The sequence below is a fragment of the Rhinatrema bivittatum genome, chromosome 10, assembly GCF_901001135.1.
Source record: "Rhinatrema bivittatum chromosome 10, aRhiBiv1.1, whole genome shotgun sequence".
Lineage (NCBI taxonomy): Eukaryota > Metazoa > Chordata > Amphibia > Gymnophiona > Rhinatrematidae > Rhinatrema > Rhinatrema bivittatum.
The window spans coordinates 14,026,938-14,046,485 of record NC_042624.1 but is presented as its reverse complement, the minus strand read 5'-3'; the positions used below and the strand labels follow the sequence as shown (position 1 = coordinate 14,046,485).

The following is a 19,548-nucleotide window of genomic DNA, read 5'->3' as shown; positions in this document are numbered from 1 at the left end:
AATTTATTACTGACAATATGAAGGATTGTACTAATGTACGAAAGATGTATCTCACATGCCATAATATGCAATTTTAAAAAACCTGATTTCAGTACTGATCTTAGTTGTGGCTGAAAACTTAAATGTAAGTCAAAAAGAACCCCCAAATTTTTTGTCACAAATTTGACTTGGATTTTTACTCCATTAACTAAAATTGGATACATTTCAAGATCTGGCAGGGATTTACTTTTATGAAAAAAATACATATTTCCGGTACTTCAGTTTTTAATAAATTTAACACCAAGTTATTCTCTTTCATCCAGCTACTAATAGTGAAAAGACATTTAGAAATTTGATACACTGTAGATGAAAAATAGCCATTAACCAGGAAGTAAAGCTGTAAATTGTCAGTGTACAATCTGAACGCCACTTCAAACTGTTCAATTAAAAAGCAAAGAGGGACTATATAACATTAAAAAGAGCGGCCCATAAGACTGAACCTTGTGGAACCCCACAACTCATATCATACCAGTCTGAAGAGTTTCCTTGTAAGCTAACCTGTTGTTTCTTCTCACTCAAATAGGCTTTAAACCACTTATAGACAAGCCTAATATGCAGTTGCCTTAGACAACATAGAAGCACCTCATGATTTACAGTCGTATGCTGCTGTAATATAAAAAAAAACAAAAACACCACACTATTGTTATATAAATGTCAAAGAAAAGAATCTATTACTGAAACCAACAGGGTTTCTGTTCTATGAGTATTTTGAAAACCACATTGAAAATGGTACACTTTTAAATCTGGTCAATTTAAAAATGGTAATCTTTAAGAAGTTCAAATAGTTCTTAAAACCCTCTCCAAAATGAGTATTCCTGGCAGCTAGGGATCTATTACCAGAGTAGGTTGTTCTAGCAAGACGTTTACAAGCCACTACACTGACATTCTAATGCTGTCCATATTTTAAGCGTGGGGTTGGAAGTGAAACAAGACTAATACTATTTGAAAAAGTCCTAAAGATCTAAACCCAATTTCTGTCCTGATCACATTTTTCTGACAATGGTATGATATGGTGTGCGGAGTTGTGATTTAATGTGGCCAGCACATCAGTTGTGGGGGTTGCCGCCTACAAGATGTCTACCTGTGGTTGCATGATGTATATTTGAGTTTGGAGGTTACAGATATTATTTGATAACCATTTTTGCTATGCCAGATTAAACAATCACAGCCAATGTGACTAGTGCTAACTGATACGTTCATCTGGGATAAGAATCGTCAACATGAGAGCATGCCTAGAGAACCTGGAGAACTGTCATAGCCATGCATATACTAAAGCTAGGCCAAAGCCAAATGAGGAAATCAGTACACAGGGAATAGGTGAAGGCACATAGAACGGATGCTTTCCTATATGTTACTAGGATTTGACAAGCATTGCTCTGCAAAAAATTAAACAGACTATGACTTCAAAAAATCACAATCTAAGAATAATAAAATGAATAAAATAAGGTAACCTGTACAAATGGGGACTGGAGTCCATCCATTTTCAGTACATTCTGAGAAAGTTTTGAGCTCGTGCTTATATCCAGAATTACATTCATACTGCAGTTTTTCTTTGTTTTCATATCGTTTCTTATTCAATGTCCTGCTGAGCACACTTCCATTCGGTATTGAAGGTTCTTGACATGAAATCTCTGCACAGAAAAAAAAAAGTTTTTAAACAGTTATTAAACAAAGTACAAATTTTGATATGAAAGTACAAAATTATTTACATGTTTCTGTGGATATTTGCCACATTATACAAATGAAGAGATCAAAATTGACATCAAAGTGAATCAAATATACTATAGGAATCATTTAAACTAAAAATATGACTATGAAAATTCCTCTCTCAATTGTCTTTCAATTTTCAGTAGAACGGAAGGAAATACTATACATTCACAACAGAATGGAGCCAAACTATTGTTCATACAGATTTATATTATCATCAGATTCGAGCCTTGTTAGAAATTGAAGCAAAGTAGATCTACTGTGACTTTCAAAATAATGAAGCATATTAGAGAAGTTTTCAAAAACATTTTTTAAGATGGCAATTTACTTATTTAAAACAATGACGTACCTTCAAGATAAACTGTTCTCCATTACATAATAGAATTTCAACTAATAATTTATGTGATTTCAGTATCATTCAGTTTCCTTCAATGAATCTTTTCTAGAGAAGGAATATGTTTAAATAAAGTGAACTCACAATGCACCATCTCTAAACGTCAATGCAGGAACCATTCCCGTCATTGGAAATAAAGCCTTCTGAACTACATTCCCAATGATGTAAGCAGTTCTGTAGGAACTCAACAGGTTTTGGGGATCTCTAGGATCACAGATCCACTGAACATGTTATTTGACAGTTCCAGGTCATGAAGTTTAACTCTATGGTATATGTCGCAGTGGAACAGATTTGCGTTATAAGCTGACCCTGTCAGAAGTGGTGCCTTATAGCCCAATTTGTCTGTGGCCAAAGAATAAAGCAGAAACCTAAAGAACCTGCTGCTGCTGCTGCCACTAAGTAGGACTAGGGAAGAAGGAGAGAAGAAAATGATGGGGAGAGGAAAAAGAGATGGGGAGAGATGATTAGACTAAGGGAGAAGGAGATATCCTTGGAGTCAGGAACGATAATGGGTGGATATGATGGGAATCTGGAAGGAAGGAGGGCATGATGGGTGCCAGAGAAGGAAGTAGAACTGGAATCCATTCAGGGTCTGGAATTTTCAATGTTTATACCATTAAATCTACTCTAATGGACTGTAATGTATCTATTATTATTATTAAATTGATAGATCCCAGGGGTATCAATCAGAATTAGAAACATCTTCAACTGTAACTGAGGAATTTTTAGAATGAATAACTTTATAACTACTGGACTCAATAATCAATTATATGTTATGTATTTCCTTGTATTTTCTGTTTCCCCAACCACTTTTACCACTCTCTGTCTCAAGCATATTTGTCTACCACAGAATTGATTGCTATTTCCTCCTATTTTCTCTGATTCTTTTCAGCTTCATGTCATGAACTCCTAGTCAGTGAATTTCTTTTTTATGCAAAATGTCTCCCATTTTATAAAGAATGCAAATATTTAAGAACCTAAGATTTACCATAGTGGGTCAGACCAAAACTCCATCAAACCCAGTATCCTGTTTCCAACAGTGGCCAATCAGGTCACAAGTACCTGACAGGAACCCAAGGAGTAGATAGATTCCAAGCTACTTTTCCCAGGAATAAGTAGTGGATTTCTGCAACTTCATCTTAATAATGGTTTATGGACTATTTTCCAGGAACTTGTCAAAACCTTTTTTAAACTCACTTTTACTAACATATTTTATTACATCCTCCAACAACAAATTCCAGATCTTAATTATGCTTTGGATAAAACTATATTTTCTCCTATTTGTTTTAAATATCCTGCCTAGTAACTTCATTGCATGTCCCTGAGTCTTTGTACTTTTTGAAAAAGTAAACATCCGAGTTGTGTTTACCCTTTTCACTCCACTCATTATTTTATTGACTGCTATCATATCTCCCATCAGTCGTCTCTTCCCCAAGCTGAAGAGCCCTAACCTCTTTAGCTTTTCCGCATTGAGGAATTGTTCCATCTTCTTTATCATTTCGGTTGCCCTTCTCTGTACTGTTTCTAATTCTACTCTATCTTTTTTGAGATGCAAAGACCAGAATTGCACATAGGGAGGTTGAACTTTGGAGCGATATAGAGGCATTAAGACATTAATTAATTTATTTCTTTTAGATTTGTATATTCCGCTTTTTGCCACTTCAAAGTGTACATCAAAGTAGATTACATTCAGGTAAGTCCTCACAGGACTTACAATCTAATTTTGTACCTAAGGCAACAGAGGGTAAAGTGACTTGCCCAAGGTCACAAGGAGCAACAGTGGGATTTGAACTCTCTATTTTATTTTGTGAGCAAAGCTCAGAAACTTTATAACTTTGAATGCTGCCAAAATTGAGTCTCTGGCCTAAAAAGAAAATGGATGCTGGACCTGTTTTTCTTTACATTGAGTATGAAGACCTGAAGGAATCTCCAGACCAAGCAGCTTAACACCTGGCATGTCTTTCTCTGAAAAGAAAGATTATTTGCAGAACAACTTGCAAACAAGGAATACCTCTTCTACACACACAAAAGAGCAAGAACAATAAAAGAATATATGTGTGGAAAACAGACAAAGCTAGGTGACTCTAAACTAGCTTAGGCCTGGATTTATCAAAATGCAATAAGTATCGCATGCAATAGCAAAAGGGGCGTGGCTTATGCTAATAAACAGTTTATCGCAATTTACGCTTTTTACCTATGCGAACAGTTAACAGGCTAAAGGTAAGCGTTAATTTCTGCCAGCACCGGGAAAGTGTACAGAAAAGCAGTAAAAACTGCCTTTCTGTACACCCTCCAACTTAATATCATGGCGATATTAAGTCGGAGGTCCCAAAGTAAAAAATAGGTATTAGTGTAGGGGGTTAGGTGCCACTTTGACATTCAACATGAGACGTAAAAACAGAACAGTGGTCTCCTGTGAAGATTTGATGACCTTCGGAGTGAGGAAACTCACTCAAAGATGATATTTGTGCAAGGTTCTCTCAACCTAGCTTGATGGACACTCTACCTGGGTAACATCAAGCTAGGTGGAGAGAACATTGCACAAATCTCATCTTGGGTGAGTTTCCTCTCTCTGTAGGTCATCAAATCTTCACAAGAGACCACTGTTCTGTTCGTACATCTCAAGTTGAAAGTCAAAGTGGCACCTAACCCCCTACACTAATACCTAAACCTCACCTCGAATTACTAGGTGGGCCTCCCATAGGGATAGAAATACCTATCTAGGGAGAGGACATTATGGCTAGTCTCTCTCTCTCTTCTTCAAACCTACTGAAAAAGGTATAGTTAAGTCTGCACAATAGCACTTCACAGACTGGCAAGCCCACTCCTCCTCTTTTTCAAATTTGCATCACACCATACGATATGGTGCTTTCGCAAGCGATAAGCCCTTAACGCATGCGAAAACACCTTAGCACATTTTGATAAATGACCCCTTAGTTATAAAGAATCCACATGTCAGCAACAATGAATGTATCAGAATAATGGGGTAGATTTTAAAAAGGTGCACACAGGCGTACATGTGCACGTGCTACCCAGCGTGCACTCATGTACACCCGATTTTAGAACATGCGCGTGCAGGCATGCACATGTTATAAAATCCAGGGTGAGAGATCATGTGATGCACTGCGAGAGGAGGACGTGATTCCTCTCTCTCCAGTGTCTGGCCTTCAACATCAAACTACATCTGCATCACTAACGCCAGATAAGTCAAACCTGTAACAACCCAAGCTGTAGCTCATTCCCTGCGCTCGTTTTTTTTTTTTTTGCCCAGCATGCCCGCTCGCCCTGCGAAACTGGCCAAAGACAAAGGGAAAGACTTCTTGCCAGCTCCTTCAGCACCTGTCATGGTCGTTGCCGGCCCGGGTGAACCGCCTGTCACGCTGGCCCTCGCCGAAATTAAGAACGCAGTCTTAGAAGCCTTGGGGCCAGAGTTGAAAAACATTTCCACCGCGGTTGCTGAAATTTTGGCGAATTTAAACAAATTTGAAACCCGTTTCGCCGAGCTTGAGGATCGCGAAGGTGCAAGATGGCCTCCAGACAGCACAACTCGACATCACTGCGCTGCGGGAAGCAGTAGCAAAAAATACTGCCAAAATCGAAGATCTGGAGAACCGATCCCGCAGGTCTAACCTGCGGTTCGTCGGTTTGCCGGAGTCCCTAGATGACCGCCTGCTCCTGGCCTTGCTGGAATCGTAGCTGAAAAAGGAGCTTGGGCTCTCTCAAGCACATGGCAGCCTGCATATAGAGTAAGCTCATCGTCTGGGTGCCCGGAATCCGACTGCTACCAGGCCGAGTAATATATTCAACTTTGCACATAAGCAAGAAATATTAAATGCGGTGTGTAAGGGGAGAGCACTTAAATATGACAATGCTAAGGTGCTAGTTTTTCAAGAGTTCTCAGTGGCCGTTGCTGCTCAGAGGTGGGCTATGGCGCCTATTTGCTCTCAATTATTGGTCCAGGGCGTCCGGGCCTCCCTGCTTTACCCAGCTCACTTGCGGGTGACAACTGAAGCCAGGTATCATGGAGGGGGCGGGATGGGATGGAGGCTGGCCGGGACAGTGGTCATTAGCTGCTGTCCTGGGGAAATGCACGCCAGTATTTGGCCAGCACGCGCAAATTACTTCTGCTCCAGGGGAGCAGTAAGTAGTAAAACAAAGAAATGTAAGTTTCTGGGACAGGTTAAGGGGGTGGGGAGGAGATAGGGCGGGGGTTTTGGGGGGGGTAGGAAAGTTCCCTCCCAGTCCGCTCCTTAATTGGAGCGGACTGGGAGGGAACTGGGAAAGGCCCGATTCTGTCGCCACGCATAATCTACTAAATTAACCCCCCACGTGCCACCTGCACATGCATGCCGGATTTTAAAATCCAGCGTATATGTGCATGTGGCCCATGGATTTTATAACATGCGCATGGCGGGAACTGTACGCACATGGACACACACATACACCTTTTAAAATCTACTCCAATATATATATTACAATATATTTATATATATAGCTAGCCCAGTTACTTTCTGTACTCTCCCAATGATGTAAATATAGTAAGCTTCTATAGGTATTTTGGTTCCTCTCCACTTTCTCCTCTTTACTTCGTTTCAGTACTCTACTCTTAGTCTCTATCATTCCCAGCCCTTCTTTTCTCCCCTTTTCTTGCCTGCTCCCATCGCCCCACCCCACCCCCGTTAAATGTAATTTTCCTTTCTTTGAGTTAATTGTAAACCGGCATGATGTGTTCTACGAATGTCGGTATATTAAAAGTTCATAAATAAATAAAATAATAAATAAATATAGTGAGTAGTGTAGTGGAGCATGATTATTAGCTAAAGGACATCTTAAAAAATCATGGGCGGAGACCATATGATGTGGTGAGCCTTGTCAGTTGCGTTCACTAGAGCTCTGGGTGCCACCGCTCTAAACTTGGAATTTAGCCACAATCGCACTGCTCGAACAGATCCGGAAGAAAAGGTACACAACTCATTACCATCATTCGCCTGAAAACATAAGTGATAATTTGCTGGTCAACATGATATGACCGCGAGACTGGAGCGCAAAGAAAGAGGAAAACCTGCGGATCTCAAGATGACTGACAAGCGTGAGTCAATCGAGCCAGATGAGAACACAATTAGACGGCTGACCATGTCCGTGGTAGCCGCTCTGGAATATACATTCAACATCATCTCGAATCATTTTATAAAGCTAAAGGAAACAATTCAGGACATTGGCCATCGTGTAGAGGTGACTGAGGGCTGAATATCTGTTGTGGAGGACGACACTATCCTGCTCACGTCACGCCAGCTAGGGAACAAACTCAAGGCCGCAAAGGAGAAAGCCAAGGATCTTGAAAACAGATCTCGGCGCAACAATCTCAGATTCCTGGGTCTCCCGGAAGACATACCAGATGGAAATTTGATCTCCGTACTGGAGCAGTGACTCCCAAAAGAATTAGAACTACCCATGCTGGAGTATAAGCTAATTATTGAGCGTGTGCACAGGATTGGGCTCAAATGTTCTCTGTATTTGACTATGGAAATATTTTTCCTGCTTTTTCTGTTTTATGTAAACCGGTATGATTTGCATTTTAATGTAAGAATGTCGGTATATAAAAATTATAAATAAATAAATAAATAAATAAATAAATGGAAAACAGAAGATAGGCCCTATCTTGTCATAGCAAAATTTCTGAATTGTGCGCAAAAAACCCTGATCCTCACAGCATTCAAGCGATGCAGAAGCATAAAGTACATGCACATAAGGTTCTAATCTTCCAAGATTTCTCTGCTAGGGTGGCAGCCTAAAGGAAGGCTTATTTAGCCATATGCAGTGACATGATAAACAAAGGAACCCGCTTTGCAATGGTTTATCCGGCGAAATTAAAAATATGGCTGGACAGCGGCGGATTACCAATGAAGCCCACCTGTGGATTCGCCACCCAGGCTGGCCCAGGAGATACCACATGGTCTGCTGAGAGTGGCTCTGTCATGGCCGTGCTCGGCAGACCACATGACTAGCGTGACCGGCCCACCGGGGGATGCCCGATCCCCTGATAGGCCAATCCGTCCCTGTGGCTGGAGGACAAAATTTATACCTGTGAGTCACCAACTGAAGCACATGTGATTTTGGATGGCAAATCCGTCACTCCAATGACATGAATTTAAGCAACTTTGCTGAAGATTTTCATCCTGTGTGGTAATGCTGACTGATGGCATATGAGAACTTGCCTTTGAGGAAGATTAAATTATTTGCCAATTTATAGCACATTGCAGAGATGGCAAAAACCTTTCAAGTACTTTCACGGTTGTAAGTTGTAAGCAGGTTTGAAAGTTATGACAGACGTGAGAAAAAAAAAAAGGTTGAGATGTTAAAATGTGATCCTGATAGGGGATCCCTCTGTATAAGCTGCAGAAGGTAGAGGGGTGGGACTCGACCACATTATTTATGGATCTCATCTCTATACAAGAGGAGAATACATTAGGATATGAGAACTTGGAGTGACAGATTGGGAAGGGGGAGGGTAGGGACTATAGTTAATAAGGGTTGGACGGGGTATATTGCTACTGAGGGGGTAAGGTTATATAGTCTTTCACAGGAGACAGTTAACGTTAGAGTCTCTAGTAAGAGAGTTCAACTCAGCATGCTGGTTCCCAGGCTGGGTGGCGATCAGTCTCTATGGCACAATTCATTAAGGCACTGATAGGTCTGTCTTTATATATGCTTACGTGATGGGGAGCACAAGATTTGTTTCTTGGAATGTGGGGGGACTAGATTTTCCCATTAAAAGAAAAACAATTATTTCAGCTTTGCAGTGTGACATAAAGCTTTAGTAGCTGGGATTCAAGAAACACATCTTTCTGCTGAAGCAAGCTGAAAAATTGAACGGGTGAAAGTAAGTTCTTTTTCCGGACTTGTGTCTAACATTTTGATGTTTGGTTCTGCATCAGCGGTTATTATATAAAATTGTTTGTGAATTTATATTTGAACCTTTTTACATTGTAGTAAAAGAGCCCTTGAAAAAGGATTTTCAACATCTGAAACACAGTCCCGTGTTGGGCAAAGAGGCAGAGTCTATCGGGGCATTCTATTTGGACAATTTGGCTTTCATTTATTAAGCTAAGGCACTCCCAGTGACGCCACCTTCTGAACTGTTCAAAGAACTACTAAAAATTTCCTGCCTGTCCCTCCCGACAAAGCCTTGCGGCGAAACATGGGTCCGTATTGGGGGACCCCGCTTTGCATCTTCAAATGTTGTAATTTACATACTGTGGAGTTGCCATCTGAAATGAAAAAATTATACCACAAAGAAGTTTGTGTGGACATTGAATTTATTCTGCACATTTCCTGTTGTTAAGCTAAGTTACGTCATTGATATGATTCAGTATTGTGAATTTAAAGAGAATTTAAAGAGCACAATACATGTGGCATTTACTCGAGAGATTTTGCAAACTGAAAAAGTATAACAACAAAAATAGTACACCAACATTGACCAATGATTAAATAGAAGGTGGAGTATTAAAGTGAAACTAAGCTATACGATGACACCTATTATGAAGGTCAATGAAGCCTAGCATGTATACTCACTTCACAGGTTCTTGGTAAATGAAAAATTAATTTGGACACTATTGGTATTCTTTGCGATTGTGAATCCTTAATTTACTCCAGGGATAGATTACCAGATATTCTATAAGTGGACTCAGCTGGGGCTAGGCTGCTTGCAACAGTTTTACGAGCCTAATTCCAACATAATTAAGTGCTTTCAGGGTTTGCAGGAACAGTTTGGCTTCTCACATAAAGATTTTTATGCATACTTACAAGCCCATCATTACTTATAACAGTTAAGTAAGTATGGAGTAAATTGTTTAAACTCTACAAGCATACACATTCTTCTACAGCTGGCTCCTTACTGCTGGCTCCTTACTGCTCCGTAGGAGACCAAAAGTTGTATGTGAAATGAGAAACTGAAGGTGAAATGCAGGGTTTGTCAAGGTGTACAGAGGTAAATCAGAGAAAACAAACAAACATTTCTTGAATTAGAAGAGTGATTAAATAAGATTGTTTCAGAATTCTTCAATGCATTAAAATTAGATGTAGAAGGAAACAGTGCTGACTGTTCATTTTCCCAGATCCCCAGACCTATTCTGGGCTATTAGCTCCAATTATAGAATAAAAAAGAGAATAGTCAGGCATAATCTGAAGCTGCAAGATCTTATGGTCATAATGCAACAAAGAGATAATTCACAGGGCAATGGATAACTAACATTAAAACCTTACCTGCTTTCTGATAGAAAAGTTCCATATAGATCAAATGCTGTGTGTTTCAGAGCAAAATAAAATTGTGCTTTACCAACACAACATGGATGAAAAGCATCCTAATTAAAGTATTCTGCCAAGCAAACCAGTAAATAGGAAGCTTTATGGTTTAGGTTTTAGTGAAAAAGATTATTTTCCCAAGCAGACAGTATTAGGGTAATGTGTAAATTCTGTCTGTCAAAAGTAAATAATCTCCAAGTAGAGATCACTTGGAGCTGGGAACAATGCCTACAGCAGAATAAACATGCAAAAGTAATAAAACTCGTAACAGATTCATTTAAAGATATATCTTACAGTAAGATATTCATCCCTTGTAAAGAAAATGAGTTTATTCTAAAGCCTGTTTTTGTGAGTGAGATACCTGAAATAATTTGGACTTCAGAAGTCTCAGTTGTATGTTAAACATAAAACTGAAGAGTTTGAAAATTCTGCACAAGGAAAGCTGTCTGTTGCAAGGAGAACTAAATCAATGGGTGTAAAATGTGATCTGCTTCAGTTAATGATTAATGGTAATGTTACAGCAAAGGATGTTCCCTAGCTGAAACCTTGTGCCTAAGTGAAATCCAAGAAGCCGGCATCATCTTCCATGGAGGTGATTTTTTTCCCCCTCTGCTGATTGGACTAGAAACAAAGAGCTATTGCTTAGTCAGTTAGGAAGGGGTACATGCGTGTACCCCCCGAAAACCTGCCCCAAGCTCCCCCTGCGTGCGCCGAGCCTATGTTGAATAGGGATGTGAATCGTTTTTTGACGATTTAAAATATCGTCCGATATATTTTAAATCGTCAAAAATCGTTAGGGCCACGATACAATACCAATTCCCCTGATTTATCGTTAAAAAATCGTAAATCGGGGGAAGGGGGAGGGCAGGAAAACCGGCACACTAAAACCCCCTAAAACCCACACCCGACCCTTTAAATTAAATCCCCCACCCTCCCAAACCCCCCCCCCCAAATGCTTTAAATTACCTGGGGATCCAGCGGTCGTCCAGAACGGCGGCGGTCCGGAACGGCCCCCTCAATTGAATCCTGTTGTCTTCAGCCGGCGCCATTTTTCAAAATGGCCGCCGCAAAATGGCGGCAGCCATAGACAAAAACGATTCGATGCAGGAGGTCGTTCCGGACCCCCGCTGGACTTTTGGCAAGTCTTGTGGGGGTCAGGAGGCCCCCCCAAGCTGGCCAAAAGTTTCTGGGAGTCCAGCGGGGTTCAGGAAGCGATTTCTTGCCGCGAATCGTTTTCCGTACGGAAAATGGCGCCGGCAGGAGATCGACTGCAGGAGGTCGTTCAGCAGCGGTCCGGAACCCCCGCTGAACGACCTCCTGCAGTCGATCTCCTGCCAGCGCCATTTTCCGTACGGAAAACGATTTGCGGCAAGAAATCGCTTCCTGAACCCCGCTGGACTCCCAGAAACTTTTGGCCAGCTTGGGGGGGCCTCCTGACCCCCACAAGACTTGCCAAAAGTCCAGCGGGGGTCCGGAATGACCTCCTGCGTCGAATTGTTTTTGTCTATGGCCGCCGCCATTTTGTGGCGGCCATTTTGAAAAATGGCGCCGGCTGAAGACAACAGGATTCAATTGACGGGGCCGTTCCAGACCGCCGCCGTTCTGGATCACCGCTGGATCCCCAGGTAATTTAAAGCATTTGGGGGGGTTCGGGAGGGTGGGGGATTTAATTTAAAGGGTCGGGGTGGGTTTTAGGGGATTTTAGTGTGTCGGCTCACGATTTTCACGATAGTTTACACACCCAAACGGCAACAATACGATTCCCTCCCCCTCCCAGCCGAAATCGATCGTTAAGACGATCGAGGACACGATTCACATCTCTAATGTTGAATAGGCTTGGCGGCGCACACAAGCCCCGGGACACGTGTAAGTCCCAAGGCTTTCCTAAGGGCGTGTCAGGGGGCATGTCATAGCCGGCGCGTCATCGGGGCATTCTGGGGTGGGGCTGCGGGCGTGGTTCTGGCCCGGGGGCATGGCCGCAGCCCCCAGACCAAACTTGGCGTGCCGGCAGCCGGCCTGGTGCGCGCAAGTTACGCCTGCCTCGAGGAGGCGTAACATTCGGATTAAAGGTAGGGGGGTTTAGATAGGGCTGGGGGGGTGGGTTAGGTAGGGGAAGGGAGGGGAAGGTGCAGGGGGGTGGAAGGAACGGAGGCAGGCTGCATGGCTTGGCGCGCGCAGGCTGCCGAATTTGCACAGCCTTGCGCATGCTGACCCCGGATTTTAAAAGATGCGCGTGGCTACGTGCGTATCTAATAAAATCCGGTGTACTTTTGTTTGCGCTGGTCGTGTGAAAAAAAGTACGTGCGGGCGTACTTTTTAAAAATCTGCCCCAGAGTGAATAGACAGGAGTTCCAGTCCACATCTAAGAATGACTGAGTGATGTATGCATTACCAGAGAACCAGAACACAGCATTCCTAGCAGAAACTATTCTCTCAAGAAACCACAGGATGGCAGTGACTACACTAGATTCCCTGACTATGAATCTGGTGAAGGTCGAATGTTGCTGAAACGATATTTAACTGAGTTTTTTTTTTTTTATTATCTTTATTCTGCATAATATATCTTTGTTTATAGGTGTCCCCTCTAAACTACAAATATTCTCTGTTGTGTAAAATAAAGGAAATCGGAATTTGAATTAAAGCCCCATCCTGCTGTTATAGGTGAAAATCCACATGATGGGAATTCCCCAGACTTCAAATGTATATTCTATTTTTAAGCAGATGCTTAAAGGTTAATTAATACATTTGAGACAAATGCATACAACTCTCCTCAGAATACACAAGATATTCCATTGTGAGGGTCTTTTAATCCCGATCCGAGATTACTCTGATTGCCCCCAGCCAAAGGTGAAAATGTCAAACCTTTATAGAAAAGAAGTCTATAGTGAGAAAAACAGCCTGTGTGATATTTTCTCTTTCAATTTAATAGGTTAGTTTATCATCCCACATGAACAGTGACTTTAGTTTAGAGAATCAGGAAAAGATAACAACATTCATTGATGTGAATGAATAAACATGGATTCTGAAGAGATAAAAACAAGAAAGGAGATTTTTCTCATTCTAACTAGCTTTAAGAAGTCAGAAGCCTCCAGGTCTGAAAACCAGTTTTAACAACTGGTTTGTGGAGCAACTGTTGTATTGAATGAACAGACTAAAATGAGGATTAATTTCCAAAGTCAGCTGGTCCTAGCCCCAGTGCTCTATCAAAGGAGCTAGAAAGAGAGAGAGAGAGAGAAAAGGAACAACAATTTCACATACGAAGTTGTCATTGAATTTGACTGAGAGAGAATGCCCTTTGATTCTTACCTAGCAACCAGAGTGAGGGAGAAACTCCAGAGTTTTCAAGTGGGGTAATGTACTTCCAGTTTTCAATTCACTTCTGTCACATTCTCCAAATGAACTGAGGTGTGCTAAAGAGGGGATACCATTTTTGTGTAGGTGCCATTGTGAGACACACAGAGAATCCAAACACTACTGTTTTTAAGTGAGAAGTCACTGTTTAGTGACCTTCCCAAGTAAAGTTACTCTTGGGGCAGTGAAGTGAAGTAGCTCCTTAAAGAAAGTGGTTCTCAACAGGTGTGGCAGGACAAGGTGTTTCGCAACGTCCTGGGAGTTGTGTAGTACAGCCAGCAGAGGACTGGCTGTACTACATTTTATTTATTTATTTATTTATTTAAGGGTTTCTTATATACCGAGGCACGTTTGCAAAACATCACCTCGGTTCACAATGTAACAAGCTTTCAGTCTGGGTGGGAGTTGCCTGCCTGACTTCTCTTTTATTGGGTATGACAGGAAGCTGCTCTTTCTTACTTCTCCTCTTCCTGACCAGTGGGAGGTTGTTCCTTCCTTCTTCACTCAGCTCAAAGCATGATATCACCAACCTTTGTTCATACTGGCCTGGCAGGACACCAACTTTATCTTTCTCTGCCTGGTCTGCCAGTGAGGCAGCTGATGCTCTCTTCACCCCATGGGGCCTGGATGTGAAAGCAGGAGCATAAAGGAGAGAGGTGCGTGCTCTATAGATCCACTGCTGCTGCCTTCTCATCTTGCTCTCCTTAATGCTTCTTGCCCTCATTTGCTGCTGATAAAGAGGGAGGGAATTGACAAGTCTTTTCTGCTGACTGGAGGGGGGGTTACGCGCGCTGGTCCTATTTTCAAAAGGCCCGGCGATGTGCGCAAAGCCCCGAGATGCATGTAAGTCCCTGGACTTGAAAACAGGGGTGGGACGGTCTGGGGTCGGGGTGGGATCATGGCCAGAGGCCTCCAAATGGCCGCTGGGCTGGGGATCGCCTGCCGGCATCCAGCCAGCGTGGATGCCGGCACGCGAAAACTTACTTCAGCACCAGGGCTGAAGTAAGTTTTGTGACAAAAGAAAGAAAAAGGAAAAGGTAGGGGGAAAAGGGTGGGGGAGGTAGGGGAAGGGAAGGTGGGGTGGGGGGGTAAGGAACGGGGGAAGGCAGCGCGGCTTGATGTACCGACCCCCGATTTTATAACATGCGTGTGTCTGCGCACGCATGTTATAAAATCGGGCATACAAGTGTGCCCACTGGGTAGTGCACGCACATGTATGCTTGCACGCGCTCCTTTTAAAATCTACCCTTATATATATGGAACTATTTCATTTTTTTGTGTGCATCATACCCTTTAATTTGCTTAAAAATCTTTTTTCAAAAAATTATACATCTTTTGATGGAGGTTGGCGGTTGATGATTATAGATAGACAACATCCATGATCATTTGGGGATATCAGCATTAGCCCAATATGAAACCACCAACTCTTTCTATATTAAATCCTTGAGATAGTTTTATATTAAACTTTTGAGATAAGATATTGAATTGTGTCCATTTTGGCAAAGTTCCAAGAGGGTGTTGGTTTTGGATTAAACAATTTAATTGAACAGCACTGACGGTAGGGTCTTCCTTATGACCTATATAACGGCAGTATTACCTCATTTTTCTTCTGGAGATGTTCCTCCTTATGTTCTCAAAGGTACTGGTAACTTTTCCCACCAGTTTTCCTTGCTTTTCTGATTGGCTATGTTCAGGTCATCAGAGCTGATTACTTTTAAGTCCATTTCCTGCTTTGCATTTTCTAGATCTTTTTGTCCTAAGTGATATGATTAATGGACTTCTCACACTAGACAACAATGTAGATTAGACGCCAATAATAGTCCAAGTTTGACCTTTATTTGAGAGGAGACATATATTTTGTATTTGTGCCTGACTCAGGCCAAGTTTCGCCCCAACAGGGGCTGCCTCAGGGGCTAAAATCAACAAATAAACAAATTGAACAATACCGGACATAGATAAATCAATTAAAAACATAATTTAAAAACATCAACAATGTTTAAAACAAGGTGACACATAGATAAAAGATCATAAACAGAATTGAGTCAGGCACAAATAGAAAATATATGTCTCTTCTCAAATAAAAGTCAAACTTGGACTATTCTTGGCATCTAATCTACATTGTTGCCTAAACGGCCTTCTTAGATAGCCTACCCTCTTGCTTTATTGGTCCTTCTCACACTAGATCCATCTTCTGACATGTCACCTCTGTTATAGACTTTGGTGTCATGTGTAAGCAGATTTTTTTTCCCCAAGTCCCTCTGCAATTTTACTGGGAATGGTCTAACCTGAAGCCCTGGTAATATTGCTTTCACCTGAATAGTGTCTACTAACTACCTCTCACTGATTTCTGTTTCTTAACCAGTTCCTCACTTGGTTAACAACTTTCTGCCCTAATCCTAGGGAGGTTAACTTTCAAAGGGGTAAAAAGAGTTTATCTGAAAATTGCACACCCTGAAAATAAGAACAGATGTAATTCTATGAGGCACATATCTACCTGCATTGAAATGGAGGCATTCTCATGTAGATTGAGATTGGTGCTGGTCAGAAATAGCAGGTACAGATCTTTGCAGGTACTTTTTACTGAAACAAATAAGTAGAATGTGCCACTGGACTTTGCAGAAATTCAGGCAATTTGCCCCCCTAAAAGGTGAATTTTAAAAACCCGGCATGCTTGTAAATTAGGGGAATCATACACAAGTCGGGCTTATGCTCACCTATCTAATTTTAAAAGCCAACCAGATGCACACATAATTCCTGCTTCGCTACTTCTCACTTGATTTAAAAAGGAGCAAGGTATGGATGGAGAATGGGCATTTTGGGGCATGGCCAAGTGATATGCGTTTAAATGCTTACACGTCCTGGCACGCACCCAGGTCATCTACAGCATAACTTTACTTCTGCTATGGAGGAGATATAACTTAAAAAGTCAAAGGAATTAGCCCATTTCTGCTGGGTTTAAAGGGTCTGGGGTTACTGGAGAGAGTGCAAGCTATCAAACCATGGGGCTTTGGAGGACCTTGCTGTTAACTGGGCAAACTGGTGAACGAAGAGATGAAACTGGCAATGGCGTGGATGCACGCCCATTATAAAATACCCTGACTTACATGGCAGAATTAGGATTTGCATACCTAGACACATGCCCACTTAAAATTAGGTACCTACATGCATTGGCCAGGCTATTTTATAACGTGCACATATGTGCATGTAAGCTATAAAACAGCCACGTATTTGGGTGCACTTTTATGTGAAGTACAGTCATAAGCCTTTCAGGAGGCCTAAAAGCAAATCTATTGCTGCCTATTGATCCACTACATTTGTCACTTCAAACAACTCAGTCAAGTTTGACAAGATCACTGCTATGTGGACATTGAATAGGGTCTGTAATCTAGCTCAACTGAGATATTATATTCCCTTTTCTGTATTAGTATTTCCATAGTTTTACCTGTTAATAAAGTTAGCCTGACAGGTCTTGTTCCTACATTTGTGAAGTGTGGCTATACCAGCTCTCTTCCAATCCTGAGACTTTACTAGCCTCCAAGGACAAATTAAATTAAAAATATGAGGGATGCAATGAGAACGTTTTTGAGCTCTTCCAGTAATCTGGGGTGTACTGTCAGTTTCCATTCCCTTATCTAGATGTCTTATCTAGATGTCTGATGCTAGATGCCTGATGCCGTAACCATAAATTCTCCTGTTAGTTGTACTGTAATATGTACCCATGCTTATTAACTCTGTCGTAAATCCGAGTTTATTGACTGTTATCTGTTAGCAGTTATCTGTAATAAGTTATTTGTATTAATTTTAATTTTAAGTCGTTCTCAGCTTTATCTATAAATTTTTACGAAGTTAGCCCTGTTATCTGTACCCTCTTGTTTGATGTAATTTCCAACTTTGGTTCTATGTAAACCGACGTGATATGTACCAGTACATGAACATTGGTATATGAAAGCCTTTAAATAAATAAATAAATAAATAAATAAATAAATCTACTCACATTTGTGTAAATACCTCCAGTCCTTTCTGTTCTATAAATGAGATTTTGATGCTTTCATAATCACCAGACACTAATACCTTGAGGTATTAGTGTCTGGTGATCTGAAGGCAGCAAAGTAATGTGACAAAGCAATAGCTATAGCCAGAAGGATACTGAGCTGCATAGAGAGAGGGATAGCCAGTAAGAAAAAGAAGGTGATAATGCCCTTGTACAGGTCCTTGATGAGTCCTCACCCTAAGTACTGTGTTCAGTTCTACAGCCCATATCTCAGAAAGGCTAAGTATAGGATGGAGGTGATCCAGAGAAAGGTGACCAAAATGGTATGGGGTCTGTATGGGAAGAGGAGAGGCTGAAGGATCTAAATATGTATACCCTAGAGGAAAGGTGCAAGGGAGATATGATACAGAATTTTAGATAACTAAAAGGCCTTTTAGGATGCACAAACTTCAAATCATTTTTGTTGGAAAGGGAACCGTAGAAATAGGGGTCATGAAATGAAACTCCATGAGGGATGATTCAGAAGGAACCTCAAGAAATATTTCTTCACGGAGAGGGTGGTGGATGAATAGTAAATGAATTCAAAAGGGTATAGGACAAACACTGTAGATCCCTAGAGGCTAGAGATTGGAAATGAAAAAATGGTGCATGGGGTCACCTGCATGGAGCGGCAATTAATTCCCTTAAGGGAAGGCATGATGGTAACCTACACAGAATGGCAGTTGCTACTCTTAATGAAAGAGAGCAACAGTTACTTCCCTTAATGGAAGGCATGGGGGATAACCTGCATGGAGCGGAAGTTACTAGCCATAAGAAAAAGCACGAGGGTAATCTACACAGACCAGCAATTGCTATAGGGGCGGATTTTAAGAGCCCTGCTCGCCTAAATCCGCCTAAATCTGGGCGGATTTAGGGGAGCAGGGCCCTGCGCGCCGGTGCGCCTATTTTACATAGGCCTACCGGCGCGCGCAGAGCCCCGGGACTCGCGTAAGTCCCGGGGTTTTCAGAGGGGGGCGTGTCGGGGGTGTGTCGGGGGCGGGCCCGGTCGGCGCGGCGTTTTGGGGGCGTGTCGGCAGCGTTTTGGGGGCGGTCCGTGGGCGTGGTTACGGCCCGGGGCGGTCCGTGGGCGTGGCCGTGCCCTCCGTACCTGCCCCCAGGTTGCGTCCCGGTGCGCTAGCGGCCCGCTGGCACGCGGGGATTTACGTCTCCCTCCGGGAGGCGTAAATCCCCCGACAAAGGTAAGGGGGGGGGTTTAGACAGGGCCGGGCGGGTGGGTTAGGTAGGGGAAGGGAGGGGAAGGTGAGGGGAGGGCAAAAGAAAGTTCCCTCCGAAGCCGCTCCGATTTTGGAGCGGCCTCGGAGGGAACTGGGGTAGGCTGCGCGGCTCGGCGCGCGCCGGCTATACGGAATCGATAGCCTTGCGCGCGCCGATCCAGGATTTTAGCGGCTACGCGCGTATCTACTAAAATCCCGCGTACTTTTGCTTGCGCCTGATGCGCCAGCAAAAGTACGCCAATTCGCGCGGTTTGAAAATCTACCCCATAATGAGCAACTTGCTGGACAGACCAAATGGACCATTTGGTCTTTATCTGACTACATCAGTATATTACTATATGAATTTATGTCTCTGAATCCTGCTTTAGTCTCATAATTTTCCATTTCCTCTGTATACAGCAAGATAAATAACTTATTTAAGATATCTGCTTCCTGCTAGCGCCATTCTTCACTATCACAATTTCTTTTTTTTTTATTTATATGGCTAAAGT

At 42.2% G+C, this 19,548-nt stretch overlaps 1 protein-coding gene across 2 annotated transcripts in view; it reads right to left on the bottom strand.

Annotated features, from left to right (window-relative positions):
• CFH (complement factor H) overlaps positions 1–19,548 on the bottom strand; it is a 633,102-nt gene that overhangs the window by 443,865 nt on the left and 169,689 nt on the right. For both annotated transcript variants that reach the window (XM_029617534.1, XM_029617535.1), the window contains exon 6: positions 1,491–1,670. In XM_029617534.1, the coding sequence (XP_029473394.1) occupies positions 1,491–1,670 (180 nt within the window). The remainder of the gene's footprint in view (positions 1–1,490; positions 1,671–19,548) is intronic.